The sequence below is a fragment of the Phacochoerus africanus genome, chromosome 1 (assembly GCF_016906955.1).
Source record: "Phacochoerus africanus isolate WHEZ1 chromosome 1, ROS_Pafr_v1, whole genome shotgun sequence".
NCBI classification, from domain to species: domain Eukaryota; kingdom Metazoa; phylum Chordata; class Mammalia; order Artiodactyla; family Suidae; genus Phacochoerus; species Phacochoerus africanus.
Window position 1 is genome coordinate 38,700,091 of NC_062544.1, and position 19,424 is coordinate 38,719,514.

The window sequence follows — 19,424 nt, forward strand, 5'->3', positions numbered from 1 at the left end:
AAATCAAAAAAAGAAATTATTCTTCTTAGATCAGTCTTAAAGACTGAGTCAAATAAAGAATCTTCTGGTCTGGGAGTTCCCATCGTGGCGCAGTGGTTAACGAATCCGACTAGGAACCATGAGGTTGCGGGTTCGGTCCCTGCCCTTGCTCAGTGGGTTAACGATCCGGCGTTGCCGTGAGCTGTGGTGTAGGTTGCAGACGCGGCTCGGATCCTGCGTTGCTGTGGCTCTGGCGTAGGCCGGTGGCTACAGCTCCGATTGGACCCCCTAGCCTGGGAACCTCCATATGCCGCGGGAGCAGCCCAAGAAATAGCAAAAAGACCAAAAAAAAAAAAAAAAAGAATCTTCTGGTCTTTAAATAAAAAGAAAAACTAAAAAGGTAACTAAGATCTGCTACACACAGCACTGCCACCTGCTAGAACAGAGTCAACATCACAGCATGAAAGAAAACCTCCCTTTAAAAGTCACTGGGCAATCTTTGAGAGCTTATTTTTTGTGGGGCAGGAAAAATAATCAGACAAATCAAAGGTGAGGTATCTTTGGAAAATTTAATATGGACCATATCTTCTTTCTCTTGCTGAAAACATCAAATATTCCCACACTTTCTGGGTTCTACAACATACAAAGGGGCAGTGGGTTTCCTGCAGTTACATACTGTATCTTTCTATAGAAAGATCATTTTCCAACCTTGCTTTATGAATATTTCCTTAAAAATGCTTTAAAGGTTCCTTACAGTCAATGGCAAGTAAAACAAAGTAAGGCTTTATTTTCTCCTTTTTCCCCTTTTTTTGGTACTGCATATTGGAGGAATAAGGAAGGAAGACTTGTCACATCAGTGTTGGTAACCTGGGGACTGCTGCTGGGTCCTCCAGGGGAATCCATTTGTCACGGCCCTGGTGCACTGGGGAACCTGAGGCCGGTAAGTGCTGAACAGCCTGTCACAGCCATGTCAGAGCACAGGGGTCTGTGAGCTGCCAATTTCTCTCGGTGTTCACAAGGCTCCTGGCCTCCAAGAGTAACAAAGGAACTGGGACTAAATCAGGATCAGAGGTCTCCCAGCTGGTACTGCAGTACCATAGGTTCATTTCTGCGGGCCTCACAATGTGCATTAAAACACTAAAAGTAATTACTGAAAATAAAGTGAGAAAAAAAATTCCTTTACTAACTTCCATATCAAACTACTAGAATGAAAATAAAAGCATTTGTCTGATAAAACACATTTTCTATGTCAGATGAAAGCAATTCCTTTGCAAGATAAACTCCCTAATGTATATTTGTCACTATTTATATACTTTTGCTTGGTGCACAAATTTCTTTAATTGCATCATCTGAAGAGCTTTGTCATTTTTCAAATTTGTAGTTTCAAGAGCTTAAAAAAGGGATAAGGCAGCCAAATTTAACTAATTTTGGTTGCAGAAGAACATCTCAGACATTAACCTTCTTCTTCTCAGGTGTTAAGAGTACATGATTAAAAGGTAACAAACAGTTTCTTAACAGGAAACTAAGCAGCTATTGTCAAATCTATCTCTAGTAAACACAGGGCCCCTCATAAATATAAAATTAAATTCTTTTGAGGAATAGGTTTGTGATTTTAGTTATGTAGGATTTACATTTATTCACTGAATTCTGTGGTAAAAAAAAAAAAATGTGTAGTCTTCCAATCTTTCTTTCAGGCATCATCTCAGCAGGCTTTCACACACAGATGGCAGGCTGGGCTCCTCAGCTACACGTCAGGTGCCCTCAGAAGCCCTGCAAAAACTCCTGTAGCTGGGTGACGATCTCCGTGTCCACCGTTTCCATGAGGGACTGGAAGCCTTGCTCTCCCAGCAGCTCCTGCTGGGCCTTGAGCTTCTCGTAGATGAACTGCTGCAGTGACACGGTGTGCACAGGGTCCTTCAGGGCCAGCTGCGGGACAGAGAGGAGCCACACTGTGTCAGAGAGCCAAAACAAGTCCCTCTTACGTGCGAGTGTCTAAACTCTTTGTCATCTCTTTCACAGCAGCAAAAGTGCTTCTGCCTCCCTTCTTACAAGGGTTTCTAAAGCAGCCTCATGGTAAAAAAGTTTGGGCCTCTGAGCTTAAGTCATCTGATTAGCTCAATTTTTCAACAGCGGAGGGTTTGTCCATGTAAAGAATCAAAACTTGGTGGAAAGTACCCTAAAAGGAACAGAACATGCCAAAAACTATTTAAACCCAATTATCCCGGGTTCCTGGTAGGAAGATCAGGTACTATACTGTGGCAGCTTAGTGAGGCCCTCAGGACTGACAGAGGAAACCGTGCCGCATCCTGGAGTGCCACACTGTTTATACTCATGTATATGCTTCTGGTTAAAAAGAGAGAGTGATAAAGAAAAATATATATAAAAATAGATTTTTAAAAACCCAAACAGGTGCTCCTTCTCTTCCACTGGAATACTTAAAAAACAAAAGAAATATAATTAAATTTAAAATAACTTATTTATCCACTTCCTAAAGATGTTAATCACAACAGAAAATATTCTGGCTTCTTTTCTTTTCTGTGCCTGTGGCATGTAGATACACATACATACATAAATACACAGTAAGTACTGCTCTTTGCACTTATCACACAAGAATTTTAACACATTTTAAGAATTCTAAACCAATTTATGTCATAATTTTTTTTTGTTAGAGGCATGGTAAAGTAATCATAGTCTAGTTTAAATACAATTCTAACAATAATTTTGCTGAATAATCTTTCCCAAACACTTTTCCATATTACTGTATATACAGCCTTTCCTCTACATTTTGGATTATTTCTTTAGGATATCTATCACTATAACCAAAGAATTACTAACCATTGCTTTAAGTGTTCATTGTTTTCATTATCAATAATGCTGAACAGATGCAAGGTTTTAAGTAAAAAGCATGAGTTTCTGTGTGAGAAATGTTTCTCTTTCTTTACTAAGATGCAATCAGGGATGACTGAGTCAGATCTCCTTTGAGCAATGTAAACAGATTTTAAAATAATGACAAGTAGATAATGCAAATGAGAGTCCAGGGACATAAGAGGCATGAATTTGAAATTAAACGCTTTATGTGACCATTCCAGAGTCATGGGGTAAATCCAAGGCAAGGGTAATTTCACAAATCCATTACCCTAGGGGGCAAAAGAACAGCAAGAAGAACTGCAGACACAATCCCTGCATTCACAAGCCTAAAGATACCTTTCTACAAAATACAAAGAAATGAAAGACGAACACTTAAAAATATTTGCTCTCTTAAGGAACATGCAATAATGTTCACTATTAATTACTAAGAAACAGACTTCTTACTAAAGAAGACGTGAATTTTGTTGAAACATCATGAATTATTTGTAATCAAAAACAACCTGCTACAATATGAGTATGAAAAGAAGCTGAGCTTAAAGTTGATGTTCGACAAGTCACTCCAACTCCTTGAAACAAAGCTTAAGAGTGTGGTTTAAATGCAGTTTCAATTTGCTGTAAGAAACTGTAAAAAGTTAACTTACCACACATCTCCATGCTTTAATTTTCAACAGATCAATAAAAAGGAAAAGTAACACCACATTAAAACCTACACCAGAATGGCAAACACTAGGTCAGTATATTTTTGTAAAGTGAATTGATCAATCATGAGAAGATTAAAATATTTATCTCTTTTGAAAGGAGAGTTGTGGAAGAAGAAATTACATACAGAACATCCAACTGTATACATTAAAATATTTTAAAGGAGTTCCCGCTGTGGCTCAGCAGGTTGGAAGAACCTGACTAGTATCCATGAGGATGCAGGTTTGATCCCAGGACTCGCTCAGGGGGTTAAGGATCCGGGGTTGCTGCAAGTTCTGACACAGGTCATAGATGGGGCTCCGATCTGGTGTTGCTGTCACTGTGGTGTAGGCTGCATCTCTGACTCGACCCCTACCCTAGGAACTTCAATATTCTATGGGTGCAGTCCTAAACACACACACACACACACACAAAAAAAAATCTTAAAAAAATTGTTTTTCTAGTTAAAAAAAATTAGCAATTAAATGTCTGTTTTGGCTTGTGGTAGACATTAATTAATCATGGCTATTAATATCTTCTTTCAAAGAGATACATGAAACAGACAGACCAAATGATTCTCTAGAGAAGAATTATTGATGCGTAGGCACTAAAAATCCAGATATCATTTCTTTGAATGCAACATTGCCTAAAGTCACTAGAATTAAGAGAGCCTGAATTCACTAACAACATTTTTTTTTTTTCCCACTGTACAGCAAGGGGGTCAGGTTATCCTTAAAGGTATACATTACAATTACATTTTTCCCCCACCCTTTCTTCTGTTGCAACATGAGTATCTAGACAAAGTTCTCAATGCTATTCAGCAGGATCTCCTTGTAAATCTATTCTAAGTTGTGTCTGATAAGCCCAAGCTCCCCATCCCTCCCACTCCCTCCCCCTCCCATCAGGCAGCCACAAGTCTCTTCTCCAAGTCAATGATGTTCTTTTCTGAGGAGATGTTCATTTGTGCTGGATATTAGATTCCAGTTATAAGTGATATCATATGGTATTTGTCTTTGTCTTTCTGGCTCATTTCACTCAGTATGAGATTCTCTAGCTCCATCCATGTTGCTGCAAATGGCATTATGTCATTCTTTTTGATGGCTGAGTAGTATTCCATTGTGTATATATACCACCTCTTCCGAATCCAAGCATCTGTTGATGGACACTGGGGTAGTTTCCATGTCCTGGCTATTGTGAATAGTGCTGCAATGAACATGCGGGTGCACGTGTCTCTCTTAAGTAGAGTTGTGTCCGGATAGATGCCCAAGAGTGGGATTGCGGGGTCATATGGAAGTTCTATGTACAGATTTCTAAGGTATCTCCAAACTGTTCTCCATAGTGGCTGTACCAGTTTACCTTCCCACCAACAGTGCAGGAGGGTTCCCTTTTCTCCACAGCCCCTCCAGCACTTGTTATTTGTGGATTTATTAATGATGGCCATTCTGACTGGTGTGAGGTGATATCTCACGGTAGTTTTGATTTGCATCTCTCTTATAGTCAGCGATGTTGAGCATTTTATCATGGGTTTGTTGGCCATCTGTATATCTTCTTTGGAGAAATGTCTATTCAGGTCTTTGGCCCATTTTTCCATTGATTGATTGGCTTTTTTGCTGTTGGGTTGTATAAGTTGTTTATATATTCTAGAGATTAAGCCCTTGTCCGTTGCATCATTTGAAACTATTTTCTCCCATTCTGTCAGTTGTCTTTTTGGTTTCTTTTGGGTTTCCTTTGCTGTGCAAAAGCTTTTCAGTTTGATGAGGTCCCATGGGTTTAGTTTTGCTCTCATTTCGACTGCTTTGGGAGACTGACCTGAGAAAATATTCATGATGTTGATGTCGGAGAGTGTTTTGCCTATGTTTTCTTCTAGGAGTTTGATGGTGTCCTGTTGTATATTTAAGTCTTTCAGCCATTTGGAGTTTATTTTTGTGCATGGTGTGAGGGTGTGTTCTAGTTTCATTGCTTTGCATGCAGCTGTCCAGGTTTCCCAGCAATGCTTGCTGAATAGACTTTTTCCCATTTGATGTTCTTGCCTCCCTCATCAAGGATTAATTGACCATAGGTGTCCAGGTTTATTTCCGGATTCTCTCTTCTGTTCCATTGGTCTGTCTGTCTGTTTTGATACCAGTACCACACTGTTTTGATGACTGTGGCTTCGTAGTATTTCTTGAAGTCTGGGAGAGTGATGCCTCCTGCTTGGTTTTTGTTTCTCAGGATTGCTTTGGCGATTCTGGGTCTTTTGTGGTTCCATATAAATGTTTGGATTGTTTGTTCTAGTTCTGTGAAAAATGTCCTGGGTAATTTGATAGGGATTGCATTGAATCTGTAGATTGCTTTGGGTAGTATGGCCATTTTTACAATATTGATTTTCCCAGTCCAGGAACATGGAATCTCTTTCCATTTCTTTACATCTTCTTTGATTTCTTTGATGAAAGTTTTATAGTTCTCGGCATATAGGTCCTTTACCTCCTTGGTCAGGTGTATTCCGAGGTATTTGATTTTGTGAGGTGCAATTTTAAAAGGTATATTTTTGTATTCCTTTTCTAATAGTTCATTGCTGGTATACAGAAATGCGACTGACTTCTGAATGTTAATCTTATATCCTGCTACTTTGTTGAATTTATGAATCAGTTCAAGGAGTTTTGGGGTTGAGTCCTTAGGGTTCTCTATGTATAGTATCATGTCATCTGCATACAGTGACATTTTGATCTCTTCTCTTCCTATATGGATGCCTTTTCTTTCTTTGGTTTGTCTAATTGCTGTGGCTAGGACTTCCAAAACTATGTTGAAGAGCAGTGGTGAGAGTGGGCATCCCTGTCTTGTTCCAGATTTGAGTGAGAAGGCTTTCAGTTTTTCCCCATTGAGGATTATATTTGCTGTGGGTTTCTCATAAATGGCTTTGATTATCTTCAGGAATGTTCCCTCTATACCCACTTTGGCGAGGGTCTTGATCATGAATGGATGTTGGACTTTGTCAAATGCTTTTTCTGCGTCTATTGAGATGATCATATGATTTTTGACTTCTTTTTGTTAATGTGGTGTATGATGCTGATTGATTTGCGTATGTTGAACCATCCTTGTGAACCTGGGATGAACCCCACCTGGTCATTGTGTATAATTTTTTTGATATGTACTAACAACATTTTCAAAACTATTACTTTTGTACAGATAATGTCCACCTAACATAATGAACTTATTTATCTAATTTAATGTGAAAAAATACAGAATGCCTACTATGTTTACCAGGTGGTATGTTCTTAAGAAAATGATTTTCTATTGTAATAAATAAACTGCAATTAGGAAGATGCTGCTGCTGTTGAACATTATATATAAACAAACATAAAGAGACTCTAAAAGATGTAGATACCAGAGAAGACTGACCAGGGAGCTCAGCTCCCAAGGAATGACATGGTGTTGAATGCTCTTTCTCCTTGCCTCCCAAATCCCACATTTGGGGCTGAAGAAGCCAGCAGCCTGGGAATGCCAATGAACAGAGACCAAAAAAAGGCTGCATTAAAAAGTCTACTTTCTAGGAAAAGGACAAGGAAAGGGTCCACAGAGCAAAACAGCAACCTTTTAGAGAATAATTGTTCTACTTCAGCTAATCATCACAGAATAAACTGTTGGCCCCACCCTCACTCACACCAGGATATTACAAGGATTCAACTCAACACCCCTGCCCCATGCCTTGGGGATCCTAAACTCTCCCCTTCTTCACCCAGGGTGGTATCAGTGGAGGCCTAGTGGGGATCATGGCCTTCTTCCCCCCTGCCCACCCCGTGGCAGTATCAAAGTGGCCTACCCCATTTCTCCTGCCAGAGCATTCTCAAAAGAAGCCAGCTGAGACAAAAGGTTTAAATAAGACTCGGAGTTTCATAACATAATACCAAAGATGTCCAAGTTTCAACAGAAACTACTCACAATACCAAAGTGGGGGGCATGGGCAAGAGGCAAGTGGATTTAATTACAAAAGGACAACTGAGGGGTTGTGCTGTATTCAATGTTATAGACTCATTAATGCGACTCATTAATGTCAATATTCTGTTTGTGAAGATGCAGTTTTGTAAGATGTTATTGCTGGAGGACATGGACAGCAACAGGTGATAAACTCCAGAGCTCATAAATTTGGCAACCTCAACCACCAGGAATACAACAGAAGGCAAGGAATTAACTTCTGAGGGTGAACCATCAAAATCGTTTGGCATTATATGCCCAAATTTAAACAAATCAGTCATTACAGAAATCTTATAAAATCAAATTATTTATTCTTCTTTCCAACAGATTTGTAATTGGTAGAATTAGATGCAGGTTTGCTTAGATGCAGTTTTGCTTATATGCACAAATATAAAGAGGAAAAAAACCTGCTACTAGGAAAACAAAAGCAGCAATAGTAACGCACAACTGACAATACAGAAATGTTGGGAATAATGGGAAGGCAGAAAATTATTAAAAGACAGACCCAAACTAGATGCTATGTATGGTATTTTGGATTGAATTCTGCAACTAAAAGCAGCAAAGGAACACTGACGAAATCTAAATAAAGTCTGGAGTTTAGTTAATAGTAATACACTAAAGCTGGTTTCTTAGCTTTGATAAATGTATAATGGTAATGTACGATGTTTGACATAGGGAATGTCAACAATGTCAGTGTCCATGAGACCACTCTGTACTATTTTTACTACTTTTCTATAAGCCTAAAACTATTTCAAAATAGAAAGGTTGGGAGTTCCTGTCGTGGATCAGCAGAAACAAATCTGACTAGGAACCATGAGGTTGCGGGTTGGATCCCTGGCCTCACTCAGTGGGTTAAGGATCCAGCGTTGCTGTGAGCTGTGGTGTAGGTTGCAGTCGAGGCTTGGATCTGATGCTGCTGTGGCTGTGGCGTAGGCTGGCAACTACAGCTCCAATTTGAGCCCTAGCCTGGGAACTTCGATATGCTGCAGGTGCGGCCCTAAAAAAAAGGAAAAAAAAAAGAAAAAAGAAAGGTTGTTCATCTTTATGCCAGTGACCATACTGTTTTAATTACTGTGGATTTGTAATATATTTTGAAATCAGGAAGTGTGATGCCTCTAGCTTTGTTCTTTTTCAAGACTGTTTTGGCTGGTTATTCAAGGTTTTTCATGCTTCCGTATGGATTTTAGAATTGTCTTCATTTCTGAAAGAAATGCCATTGGGATTTTGATAGGAATTGCAATGAATCTAATGTTGCTTTGGGTAACAAGAGCATCTTAACAATATTAAGTCTTCCAAACCATGAGCATGGAGATTTGTGCCTTCTCAAATTACCAATGGCATTTTTCACAGAACCAGAACGAATAATTTTAAAATTTGTATGGAAACACAAATGACCTTGAATGGCCAAAGCAATCTTAAGAAAGAAAAACAGAGATGGAAGAATCAGACTCCCTGACTTCTGTCTACACTACAAAGCTACAGAAATCAAAACAATATGGTTATGAGCACAAAAACAGACCAATGGAACAGTAAAGAACAGGACAGAAAGCCCAGAAATAAACTCACACTTATGCTAGATGACAAAGGAGGGAAGAATATATAATAGAGAAAGGACAGTCTCCTCAATAAGTGGTGCTGGGAAAACTGGACCAACTCATGCCAAAAAATGAAACTAGAACATTCGCCAACACCATATACAAAAATAAACTCAAAATGGATTAAAGACCTAAATATAAAACTCTTAAGAGGAAAACATGGTCAGGACACTCTTTGACATAATTTGCAGCAATATCTTGTTTGGATCCATGTCCTAGAGTAATGGAAACAACAACAACAAAAACCAACTGGAACCTAATTAAACTTAAAAGCTTTTGCACAGGAAAGGAAACCATCAACACAACAAAAAGACAACCTAGAGAATGGAAGAAAATATTTGCTAACGATATGACCAACAAGGGATATATAAAATAAACAAACAGTTCATATAGCTCAATTAAAAAAAAACAAAACTAAACAATCAAGGAATGGGCAGAAGACTTAAATAGATATTTCTCCAAAGACATACCGATGGCCCACAGGCACATGAAAGATGTTCAACATCACTCATTATTAAAGAAATGCAAAGCAAATCTACAATGAGGTTATCTCCTCACACCATCAGAATGATGATCATCGAAAAGTCTACAAATAAATGCTGAAGAGGGTGTGGAGAAAAGCGAACTCACACTGCTGGAGGGAATTTAAAATGGTACAGCCAAACCAGTATGGAGGTTTCTTAAAAAAAAAAAACTAAAAATAGAGTTACCATATGGTCTAGCAATCCCACACCTGGGTATACAGCCAGAGAAAACTCTAACTCAAAAAAATATATGTAGGGAGTTCCCATTGTGACTTAGCAGATTAGAAACCTGACTAGGGTATCCATGAGGGTGAGGGTTTGATCGTTGGCCTTGCTCCGTGGGTTAACACTGGCATTTTGGTGGGCTGTGGTGTAGGCTGGCAGCTGCAGCTCCAATTCGACCCCTAGCCTGGGAGCTTCTGTGTGCCACAAGTGCAGCCCTAAAAAGCAAAAAATTCATGTACCTCAGTGTTCACTGCAATATTACTGTAACACCCAAGACATGGAAACAAGATAAATGTCCACAGAGATGAATAGGTAAAGAAGTTTTGGTGTATATAGTATCTTATATATTACTATTTATTATAATAATAATACACATTATATATGTTATAGTATAGTATTTTTATACAATGGAATATTACTCGGCCATAAAAAAGAATGAATTAATGTCACTGGCAGCAATATAGATGAGCTAGAGATTATCATATTATATCAATTAAGTCAGAGAAAGACAAATATCATATGATATCACTTATATGTAGAATCTAAAAAAATGGTACAAATCAACTTATTTCCTAAATGTAAAGAGACTCACAGACATAGAAAACAAGTTTATGGTTACCAAAGGGGAAAGAGGGAGGAGGAGTAAATTTGGAATTTGAGATTAACAGATATAAACTACTGAATATAAAATAGATAAATAAGGACCTACTGTATAGGGGCCTATACACACACACACACGTACGTGTATATATATATATAAAAAACTGATTCACTTTGTTGTATACCTGAAACCTGTGTATCAACTATACTTCAATTAAAAAATAAAAATGAAAAAATGCTTTCTTAGCAGGTATTACTGTAATGGGGTGAGGCAGGCCTGTGGCTGTTAGTGCATGCTATTAGCATTAAGACCACTAGTGCAGGGCAGTAAGAGGTCTCTCTGTACCAACACTGAGTCTCCCAGGGGTCCTCGTGGCATGGAGTGCAGTGACAAGCAGATTGAGGTCTTCTCCTACAGGCTCTCTGGCCTCTGGCAGGTAGATCTGGAGGGCCCGGGAAAAGGCTGAAAGCTGTGTCCTGCAGAGCTCCAGAGCCCTCACTGTGGCTGCCCAGTGGCCAGGCCCAGGCCCATCTCCACAACCTAATGGCAGTGGCAATCTCCTACAGTCCATGGGACCTGGATGACATCTGCACAGCCTGAGGAGCCTGAAGGCTGGCTGGGTCTAGGCACCTTGCTCCCTTAGTGATGACAGCTGGGCAGAGTCTGGGCACCTGGCCTGGGGGGTACTGCCAGTTGACATCCGCCTGTTCAGTCAGGCCTGGGCACTGGTGTGAGGACCTACACGGGTGCTAGATGAATACGCACAGGCAAGGTAAACGGCTCGCATAGGGCTCCCCTCCTCTTAGCCAAGACCTAAACCCTGGAGGGTGAAAGTTGATGCTTGGAACCTTGAACAAGTAAAATGACAGGTAATGATGTAGCTTTGCTTATGGATTTGTCCACTCTGCTTATGGTATTTGTTAAGTGTTAAAAGCCTGAAGGAGACATGGAGACAGAATTTAATGCTTCCCTTCCCCTTTTCTTGTACATTACATCTTTAGATTAAAAAGTTACAGAACAGAGAATAACATTTGTTTTGATGGAAGTTTGCAGGAACATGAGTAACCTGACCTACATGGACAGCTGCAAGAACAAAGGATCCAACACCAAGAAGTTTGCAACAACAAACCACACCCCTCCCTCACCTTTCCTATAAAAGGCTTTGCTGAAAGCCTTTGAGGAGTTCCGTTTTTAAAGGCATGAGCCATCTGTCTCCTTGCATGGCCCTGCAATAAACCTTTCCTTGTTCCAAACTCCAATGTTTTGATATTGTGCGGTATTGTCAGACACATGAATTTGCATTCACTAACAGCAAAAAGTTGCCAGAAAGCATTAATACGTTCAAAAACTACAATTTGAGAAATTTCAACTTATGCCCAGTATGTCACATTCCACAATAAAGAAATTGTAAGCAACCTAAAATATTAATGTATTAGCTGAATTCTTTATAGAAGTCATGAAATTATCATCCTACTACTGGAATATACCGGACAGAGAGGAAACTTAGAAATGAAATGAAACACTTGAGCTGTGTTCAATCTCCACAGAATTATTTCCCCCCAAATGGACTGTGCAGTGAAGCGCTGGATAAAAAAAACACAAAAAAGATCAAAAGTCTGGACAGCTTAATAGCTTTCCTAAATGGCAATTTTATCCTTATTTAAGATGAAATATAAAGAATTCTCATAAACTTATGGAAAATCATTTGGCATACTTGGTATAATATTAATCATCCATCTTTCTGAATTACGATCACCAGTGCTTTCCTCTACCCAAGCACCTCCTGAAATGAAGACACCACCACACATTTTATGGACCACTTTGAGACAACAATAAAAGTAAGTAAATCAGGAGCTCCCGTCATGGCTCAGTGGTTAACTAACCCAACTAGTATCCATAAGGACACTGGTTCCACCCCTGGCCTTGTTCAATGGGTTAAGGATCCGGCGTTGCCGTGAGCTGTGGTGTAGGTTGCAGACATGGCTCAGATGCCCCACTGCTGTGGCTGTGGTGTAGGCGGTGGCTACAGCTCCGACTGCACCCCTAGCCAGGGAACCTCCATATGCCACAGGTATGGCCCTAAAAAAAAAGAGAAAAAAAACTTTTGATGCTAGATTGGTTTTTCTTTTAAATAATAATTCATAATCATCTACCAGCAAACACTTCCCTTTGAAAATACAACCAAGACACACCTAGCTAGTTTTCAAAAATGTTCTAATGTTAAAAACAACACAAGAATGATGATATAATTATGAAAAGAAAGCATATAATTTATTCTTATAACCCTGAAGATACAATGAAACTAATTTTGTTTGTTACTGGAAAATTAGCACTATATTCATAATTAGATTTATTCAAGGCTAAGCTACATAATTCCAGCATTAATCATAAATGCCACAGTATCATCAGCCTACGACTAAGCCTTAAGTCTAAGGCAATGAAAAGCTTAATAGAGATGACAGTATTAATAGTTATTTAATTTTACATCAAATAACCACTGGTGACTAATTTCAAATAAAATCAGCCATTTAAGAAAATGAAATGTTTTATAAATCAATACTATCTAAAATAGAACAATGATAAAATAGTGATCTCCCAAAATTTAGGATCACAAAACTAAATTAAAGAATTTTAAGTGTTATTTCTAAAACTATGTTCTTACACTATTCTTTGAGATAATATGTCACTTACCTTCAAAATAAAGTTAGAATTAAAACTACTACTATATGATCTTAGGATTCTATATGGAATGAAAAAAAAATTGGGGGAGATTTGCAAAAGTTAGATCTACCAGATTAACTGTATTACTACAATGTGCACAAAAGCTCATGCCCAAAAGGAAGCAGAATATCTATTATTCATTCACAAGATCAGAACCTTATTAAGAAGAGTGGTATCATATTTTTCTATAACACCAATGATATATTCAAGGCTTAGGAAAGTAGAGGTGAAAGAGGGGGAAATAACTGTTATACCAAAAGGGCATCATCACTCTAAGAAAAAAAATACATTTTCTATGTAGTTATGATATCACATAGCAGTTTCATTTCATGGGATAAATACTTCCAGAGGTATACTCATGAAAACTTCACTAGGGCACTATACACTGGGGAAGGAAAGGAGTGATATTAAGAGCTAAAAAAATAATAATTTTTAGCTCCTAGGCCCTGGGAATTCATTCACCCAATTTCCCCCTCACTTCTCAGATGAGGAAAGAGTTCTCAAGAGACAATGTGACTTACTTAAGTTACAATTAACAGTACAAAGAGGACTGGAATTCAGGTTTTATGAATTCTTGATACCGTCCTTTCCTCTACACTAGTGCCAGATGATATCTAGCATAAAAGCCAAATAAAATGGATTAAACTCAAACACAGTTTAAAAGAAGGCTGTCAGAGCAATGCAGTGTTAGCTATACAATGAGGAAGAAGCCCTGAGGGTTAATGTGGGATAATTCAAAGAGTAAATATCATGAGTAGACTAACAAAATGATAGCTAATACACAGTCATACTTGGCGCTCAGCATTATCTCATAACCATTTTATATATTAATTTATTTATTCTACTTTTGAGGTAGATAGTTTTTTCTCAATTGCAAATAAGGACAGAAGGCACAATGCAGCTCATAACCAGTGAGGTCAGGAGACCAGAGGAGATTCCAAGAGAAAAGGTTTACCTACATTTTACATTTTATATTCATGTGTCAACATATTTAAAATTTCATGATTATAAATAATTTTATTGTCTTTTTTTTTTTTTTGTATTTTCTCCGGCCACTCCCGCAGCATATGGAGGGTTCCCAGACTAGGGGTCTAATTGGAGCTGTAGCTGCTGGCCTACACCACAGCCACAGCAACAAGGGATCCGAGCTTCATCTGCGACCTACACCACAGCTCATGGCAACGCCAGATCCTTAACCCACTGAGCGAGGCCAGGGATCAAACCCACAACCTCATCGTTCCTAGTCAGATTCGTTAACCACTGAACCACGACAGGAACTCCTATAAATAATTTTAAAAGGAAGAGATTTTAGATATTTCCTATTTTTGTTTCTTTTCCTTATCAGATTCCTGTAGAGAGAGTTATGGTTTTTCAAAATGATTTAGCAGTTAATTTAAAGGCATTTTTATAAAACCTTGTAATATATTTCAGAAAAAAATCATTCCAAGACTCGTGAAATAACAGGGAATAAATTTCAGTCAATCTCCTCAAAACAGAATTAGCATTACAACTTAAATAAGGTTTGTGGGTCACACAGTTTCTATAAACAAAGGTGTAAACCCTCTGCTAAGACAAGAAATAATTATTTCAGATCAAGAGTCAGACTCAACACTCTGTACTTAGGAATACAATTTATCTCTTTTAGGAGGATACTGCAAATTACAAAACTCAGCTTGCATTAATTCTGCAACAGAGAATGATGGATGGACAGATGGAAGAATACACCACCAGATATTTCTGAACTTCCAGAATACACTAACATATATTTTATTAGCTGCTTTTGTATCTTACCATCTTTTTCCTCTTATCCTGTTCTGTGGGTGGCTCTTCATCTTCTGTTACTTTTGGTTCTTCAAGATGAGACATTAACATACAGCTGCAGTTTTAAAAAAATGTGTTAAATAAATTAACATACTAAAAACAAACCATCAAAATATTGAGAACAAAAATGCCTCCATGTACCAGTAGGTGAAGAATAGTTGAATAAATTAAATTAGATTTATAATTAAAAATTTTATTTATGAAAAGATATCTCACTTTAAAAATGGCCACACTGAAGAGTTCCCGTTGTGGCTCAGCAGGTTACAATCCCAACTAGTAACCTGGCCTCACTCATTGGGTTAAGGATCCAGCATTTCCCTAAGTGGAGGTGAAGATCATAGGTGCGACTCAGATCCTGCTGCCTTGGTTGTGGCTTAGGCCAGGAGCTACAGATCCGATTTGACCCTTAGCCTGGGAACTTTCATATACTGCAGGTATGGCCCTAAAAAACAAACAAAATACATAATTTTAAAAAATAAATTAAAAAATTAAAAGGGCTACACTAAAAATATTTAGAGCATTTTGCTCAAGTATTTAGAGAGTAAACTGTAGGAGATTTATTTATAGACAACTTATGAATCATAGATGACTTGAAAAAACAAAGTGTTGCCTTTTATATCTTTCTAAAAAATGATACCAACACTTAAAATTAATAATCCTCCTTTAAATACTATTCTTCATACATCTAGATTATTACATATGTTTCATAATAGTAACAATTTAAACAGTAACATCATTAAAACATTATCAATTATGTCACAATCTATTCTATGCTCCAAATGACATTACTATGCTATGAGGAACTTCTCACTGATGGCACTGTACCTACAGGACAGTTATAAATCATTTTATTTTGATTATCTGCACCACTGCTCTTGATCATTAGCAGAGATAACAGAAATATAGCTTCCTATTCATTCAATAGGTTCCAGGGAGACAAGATATGAATATTGTGTAGTGAATCAAGTTCATAGAACAAACTTCACTGTTCTTAATTTAGAACAGAATTCAGTAATTTATCAGAGTCATGGGTTCCTAACCAATAAACTATAGCAAAGGAAGCCTGGTTTCTCTTATGTATTGTGGCAAGTACAGGGGAAGGACAATTCCTGACTCAGGTGTGTAAATAACTTTTGATTCAGGGTTAAAGACAAGTGCTGACACCAGAAGCTTGATGAGGCTTATTTTTGCTGGGGATAGGAACATTCTTTTCTCCTTATCCCCTACCATTAAAAAAATAATTTTGGGAACAACTGTCTCTGACCCAGTCAGTACACCTAGTGGGATCAAGCAGTAAGAACCTTAAACTTGAAATCAGAAGCCCTGAAAAACAGCAAGAGCTCAATCTTGAACTCACTGCATGGCTTTAACCTCTTGGAGTTGCAATGCTTTCTTTCATCCACGGTGATATACAGTTGACTCTTCAACAACATGGATTTCAACTGCAGGGATCTAGTAATACACAGGTTTTTTTCAATAGTAAATACTACAGTACTACATGATCCATGGTTGGTTGAATCTGAGGATGTAGAACCTGAAGAACTGTGGGTATGGATGGCCAACTAACTATAGGGTACATTATTCAGGTTTTTTGCAAAGGGTGGGTGCCCTTAACCCCTTCGTTGTTCAAGGGTCAACTGTAAACTGATTTATCATTAGTTGGCCAAAGAACTCTGGCACAAAGTTGGAAAATTATGACTAATGACCTCAACCCCAAAAGTATTTAATAAATTGTTATGTCTAGAAAATGCTAGATCCTAGTTTGTATTTTAGAACTGAATAACATGATGGAGTTCTTTCACACTAACTATTTTAAGCCAGCCTACAGACTTGAATTCTAATTGCAATGAATCTGGATCTCCATGGAAGTATGGTTTATTTTATTTTATTTTATTTTGTCTTTTTGCCTTTTCCAGGGCCGCTCCCGTGGCATATGGAGGTTCTGAGGCTAGGGGTCTAATCGGAGCTGTAGCTGCCGGCTTACACCAAAGCCACAGCAACGTGGGATCTGAGCCACATCTGCAACTTACACCACAGCTCACAGCAACACTGGATCCTTAGCCCACTGAGCAAGGTGAGGGATCGAACCCGCAACCTCATGGTTCCTAGTTGGATTTGTTAACCCCTGAGCTACTACAGGAACTCCGGAAGTATGCTTTATATTGTATCAAACTCTTTTATTACATTCCAAAATCTGGTAACTTATTTGTATAGTAAATATAAATAAGTTCTCCCTTCCCTAAGTTAAAAGATTTATTAGACTAATAATAAGGTATATTCTGGATATGAATATACACATATATATTTTTTTTTCCAGAGAAGAGGAAATTTTTACTTTGCCATTCTGCAAATCACATTCATTTGGGTCTCTGGAAAGTGGAAAGTGGGAAGAAAAAAAAAAAAAAAAGAATTGAAAAGCCCATAGCTGAAATTCTCTCCAGCAGGATAATCTCCAGTTAAAAGTCAAATCTCATTTTGCTGACAAAGATCAAAGACAGGGAATCATGTTTTACATAAAAGATATGATGAAAATAGATTTCCAAATAAGCTAAAACATGTGGGCTATGAATGTAATAATAGTAATTATAATACAATAATAACAAGTTTAAAATAGAGACAACTAATATGTGAATATAGGCAGCCACCCGTAATTTCCTGCACTCATCCACTGACTACTATATCCAGGCACTCTAGCCTGCCAACTCAGAATCTTTCCTAACAAGAAACACCAACCAGCCAAGTACAACCAATAGTGTTAGGATGAAATATGAAAACTTTTAATTTATTTCTGGTTTAAAGGTCACGTTTCATTTAATCTATATAAACTGACTTCTTAATGTTATAATAAAACTAGAAGTGACATTATTCCATTGGTCCCTGTAGTGGACACTTAGGTTGCCTTATATAATCACTCTCCTTCCGAACAGAATTCTGAACGTGTCGGTTATCCTCCTCTTCCATGCCACCATATGCTCCAGAAAAAGCTGACTGGAGCCCCAGTGACACTGGTTCAGTGAGCAATCATGGTAATCCTATTCTCCTGGTTGATGCCGCTTTCAACAGAAGCATGTTTAAGAAATTCTATCCAATTAGACATAAAGGGAAGTTTGATGAAATGACTTCTAGAAAAGTGTCCTTTGATGTTAAAAAGACATAAGGAGGAGTTCCCGTCATGGCACAGTGGAAACGAATCCGACTAGGAAGCATGAGGTTGTGGGTTCAATCCCTGGCCTTGCTCAATGGGTTAAGGATCCAGCATTGCCATGAGCTGTGGTGTAGGTCACAGACGTGGCTCGGATCTGGCGTTGCTGTGGCTCTGGCGTAGGCCGGCGGCAACAGCTCTGATTAGACCCCTAGCCTGGGAACCTCCATATGCTGTAGGTGTGGCCCTCAAAAGACAAAAGAAGAAAAAAAAAAAAAAAGACATAAGGAAAAGAGGATTACTTGTCTGGCACTGCACTGCCATGAACTGTAATGCCTAGAACTACTTTGTGATGATGAGGGAAAGTAGCCCACTTAATGTGCTGAGGGGATCAAGAGAAGGAACCTGGTCTTTAAAGATATTGTGAGGTCATAAGGAGCTCATCTTGGAGCCTCTCACTTGCAGTTATTTTGCTGTAGGAATAACAAATTCTTCATTATTAAAGCCAGTTGACTCAGGGTTTCCCTTACTCGCAGCTGAAAATCCTTTCACAGTCCCTCATATAAATATCAAAAACTCATTTTTGGAGTTCTCGTTGTGGCACAGTGGTTAATGAATCCGACTAGGAACCATGAGGTTGCGGGTTCGGTCCCTGCCCTTGCTCAGTGGGTTAACGATCCGGCGTTGCCGTGAGCTGTGGTTGAGTTGAAGATGCGGCTTGGATCCCCTAGCCTGGGAACCTCCCTATGCCGTGGGAGCGGCCCAAGAAATGGCAAAGAGACAAAAAAAAAAAAAAAGAAAGAAAAAAAGAAAAGAAAGAAAGAAAGAAAAAAAAAAGGCAAAATAACACCAAAAAAAAATTTTTTTTTTTCATTTCTGGCCTCAGGCCAAGAAACAGTCTCCCCCTCTTGATACACCTACCTCCTTCTACTTGAAAAATAGGAACTAGGTAATTCCTAACGCTTCTCCGTGCCCTGGTAGTTAGCAAGCCCAGGGCTGTTTTATATCCAGATGCCACATATTTCCCCACTCAAAGTTTCTTGTTTAAATTCCTTCAATACTGTGTTAATAATTTTCAGTCATAATGAGTATGTGCTTTTCATATTCATTGCTTCAGATCCTCTTATGACCACTAGACTGAATATAGACAACTAATGAAAGGTTGTATATTAGCAGTATAGACAAAGTGCCATGAAGGAACAGAGATGGATTCAATGAATCCTTCCTGAGAGTACAGAGGGGAATCTTAGAGGTAGGTATTTGCCAAGCAGGGCAAGTCTAAGGGCATGACATGCCAAGGGGAAGAAACATTATGAGTC

General features: G+C 38.4%; 1 protein-coding gene across 1 annotated transcript in view; it reads right to left on the reverse strand.

Moving 5' to 3' along the window:
• Positions 1–534: 534 nt before the first annotated feature.
• IPO11 (importin 11) overlaps positions 535–19,424 on the reverse strand; it is a 229,735-nt gene continuing 210,845 nt past the window's right edge. The window contains exons 29-30 of the mRNA XM_047753902.1: positions 14,934–15,018; positions 535–1,905 (exon numbers count right to left, since the gene is read on the reverse strand). Coding sequence (XP_047609858.1) covers positions 1,741–1,905; positions 14,934–15,018 — 250 coding nt within the window. The 3' untranslated portion in view covers positions 535–1,740. The remainder of the gene's footprint in view (positions 1,906–14,933; positions 15,019–19,424) is intronic.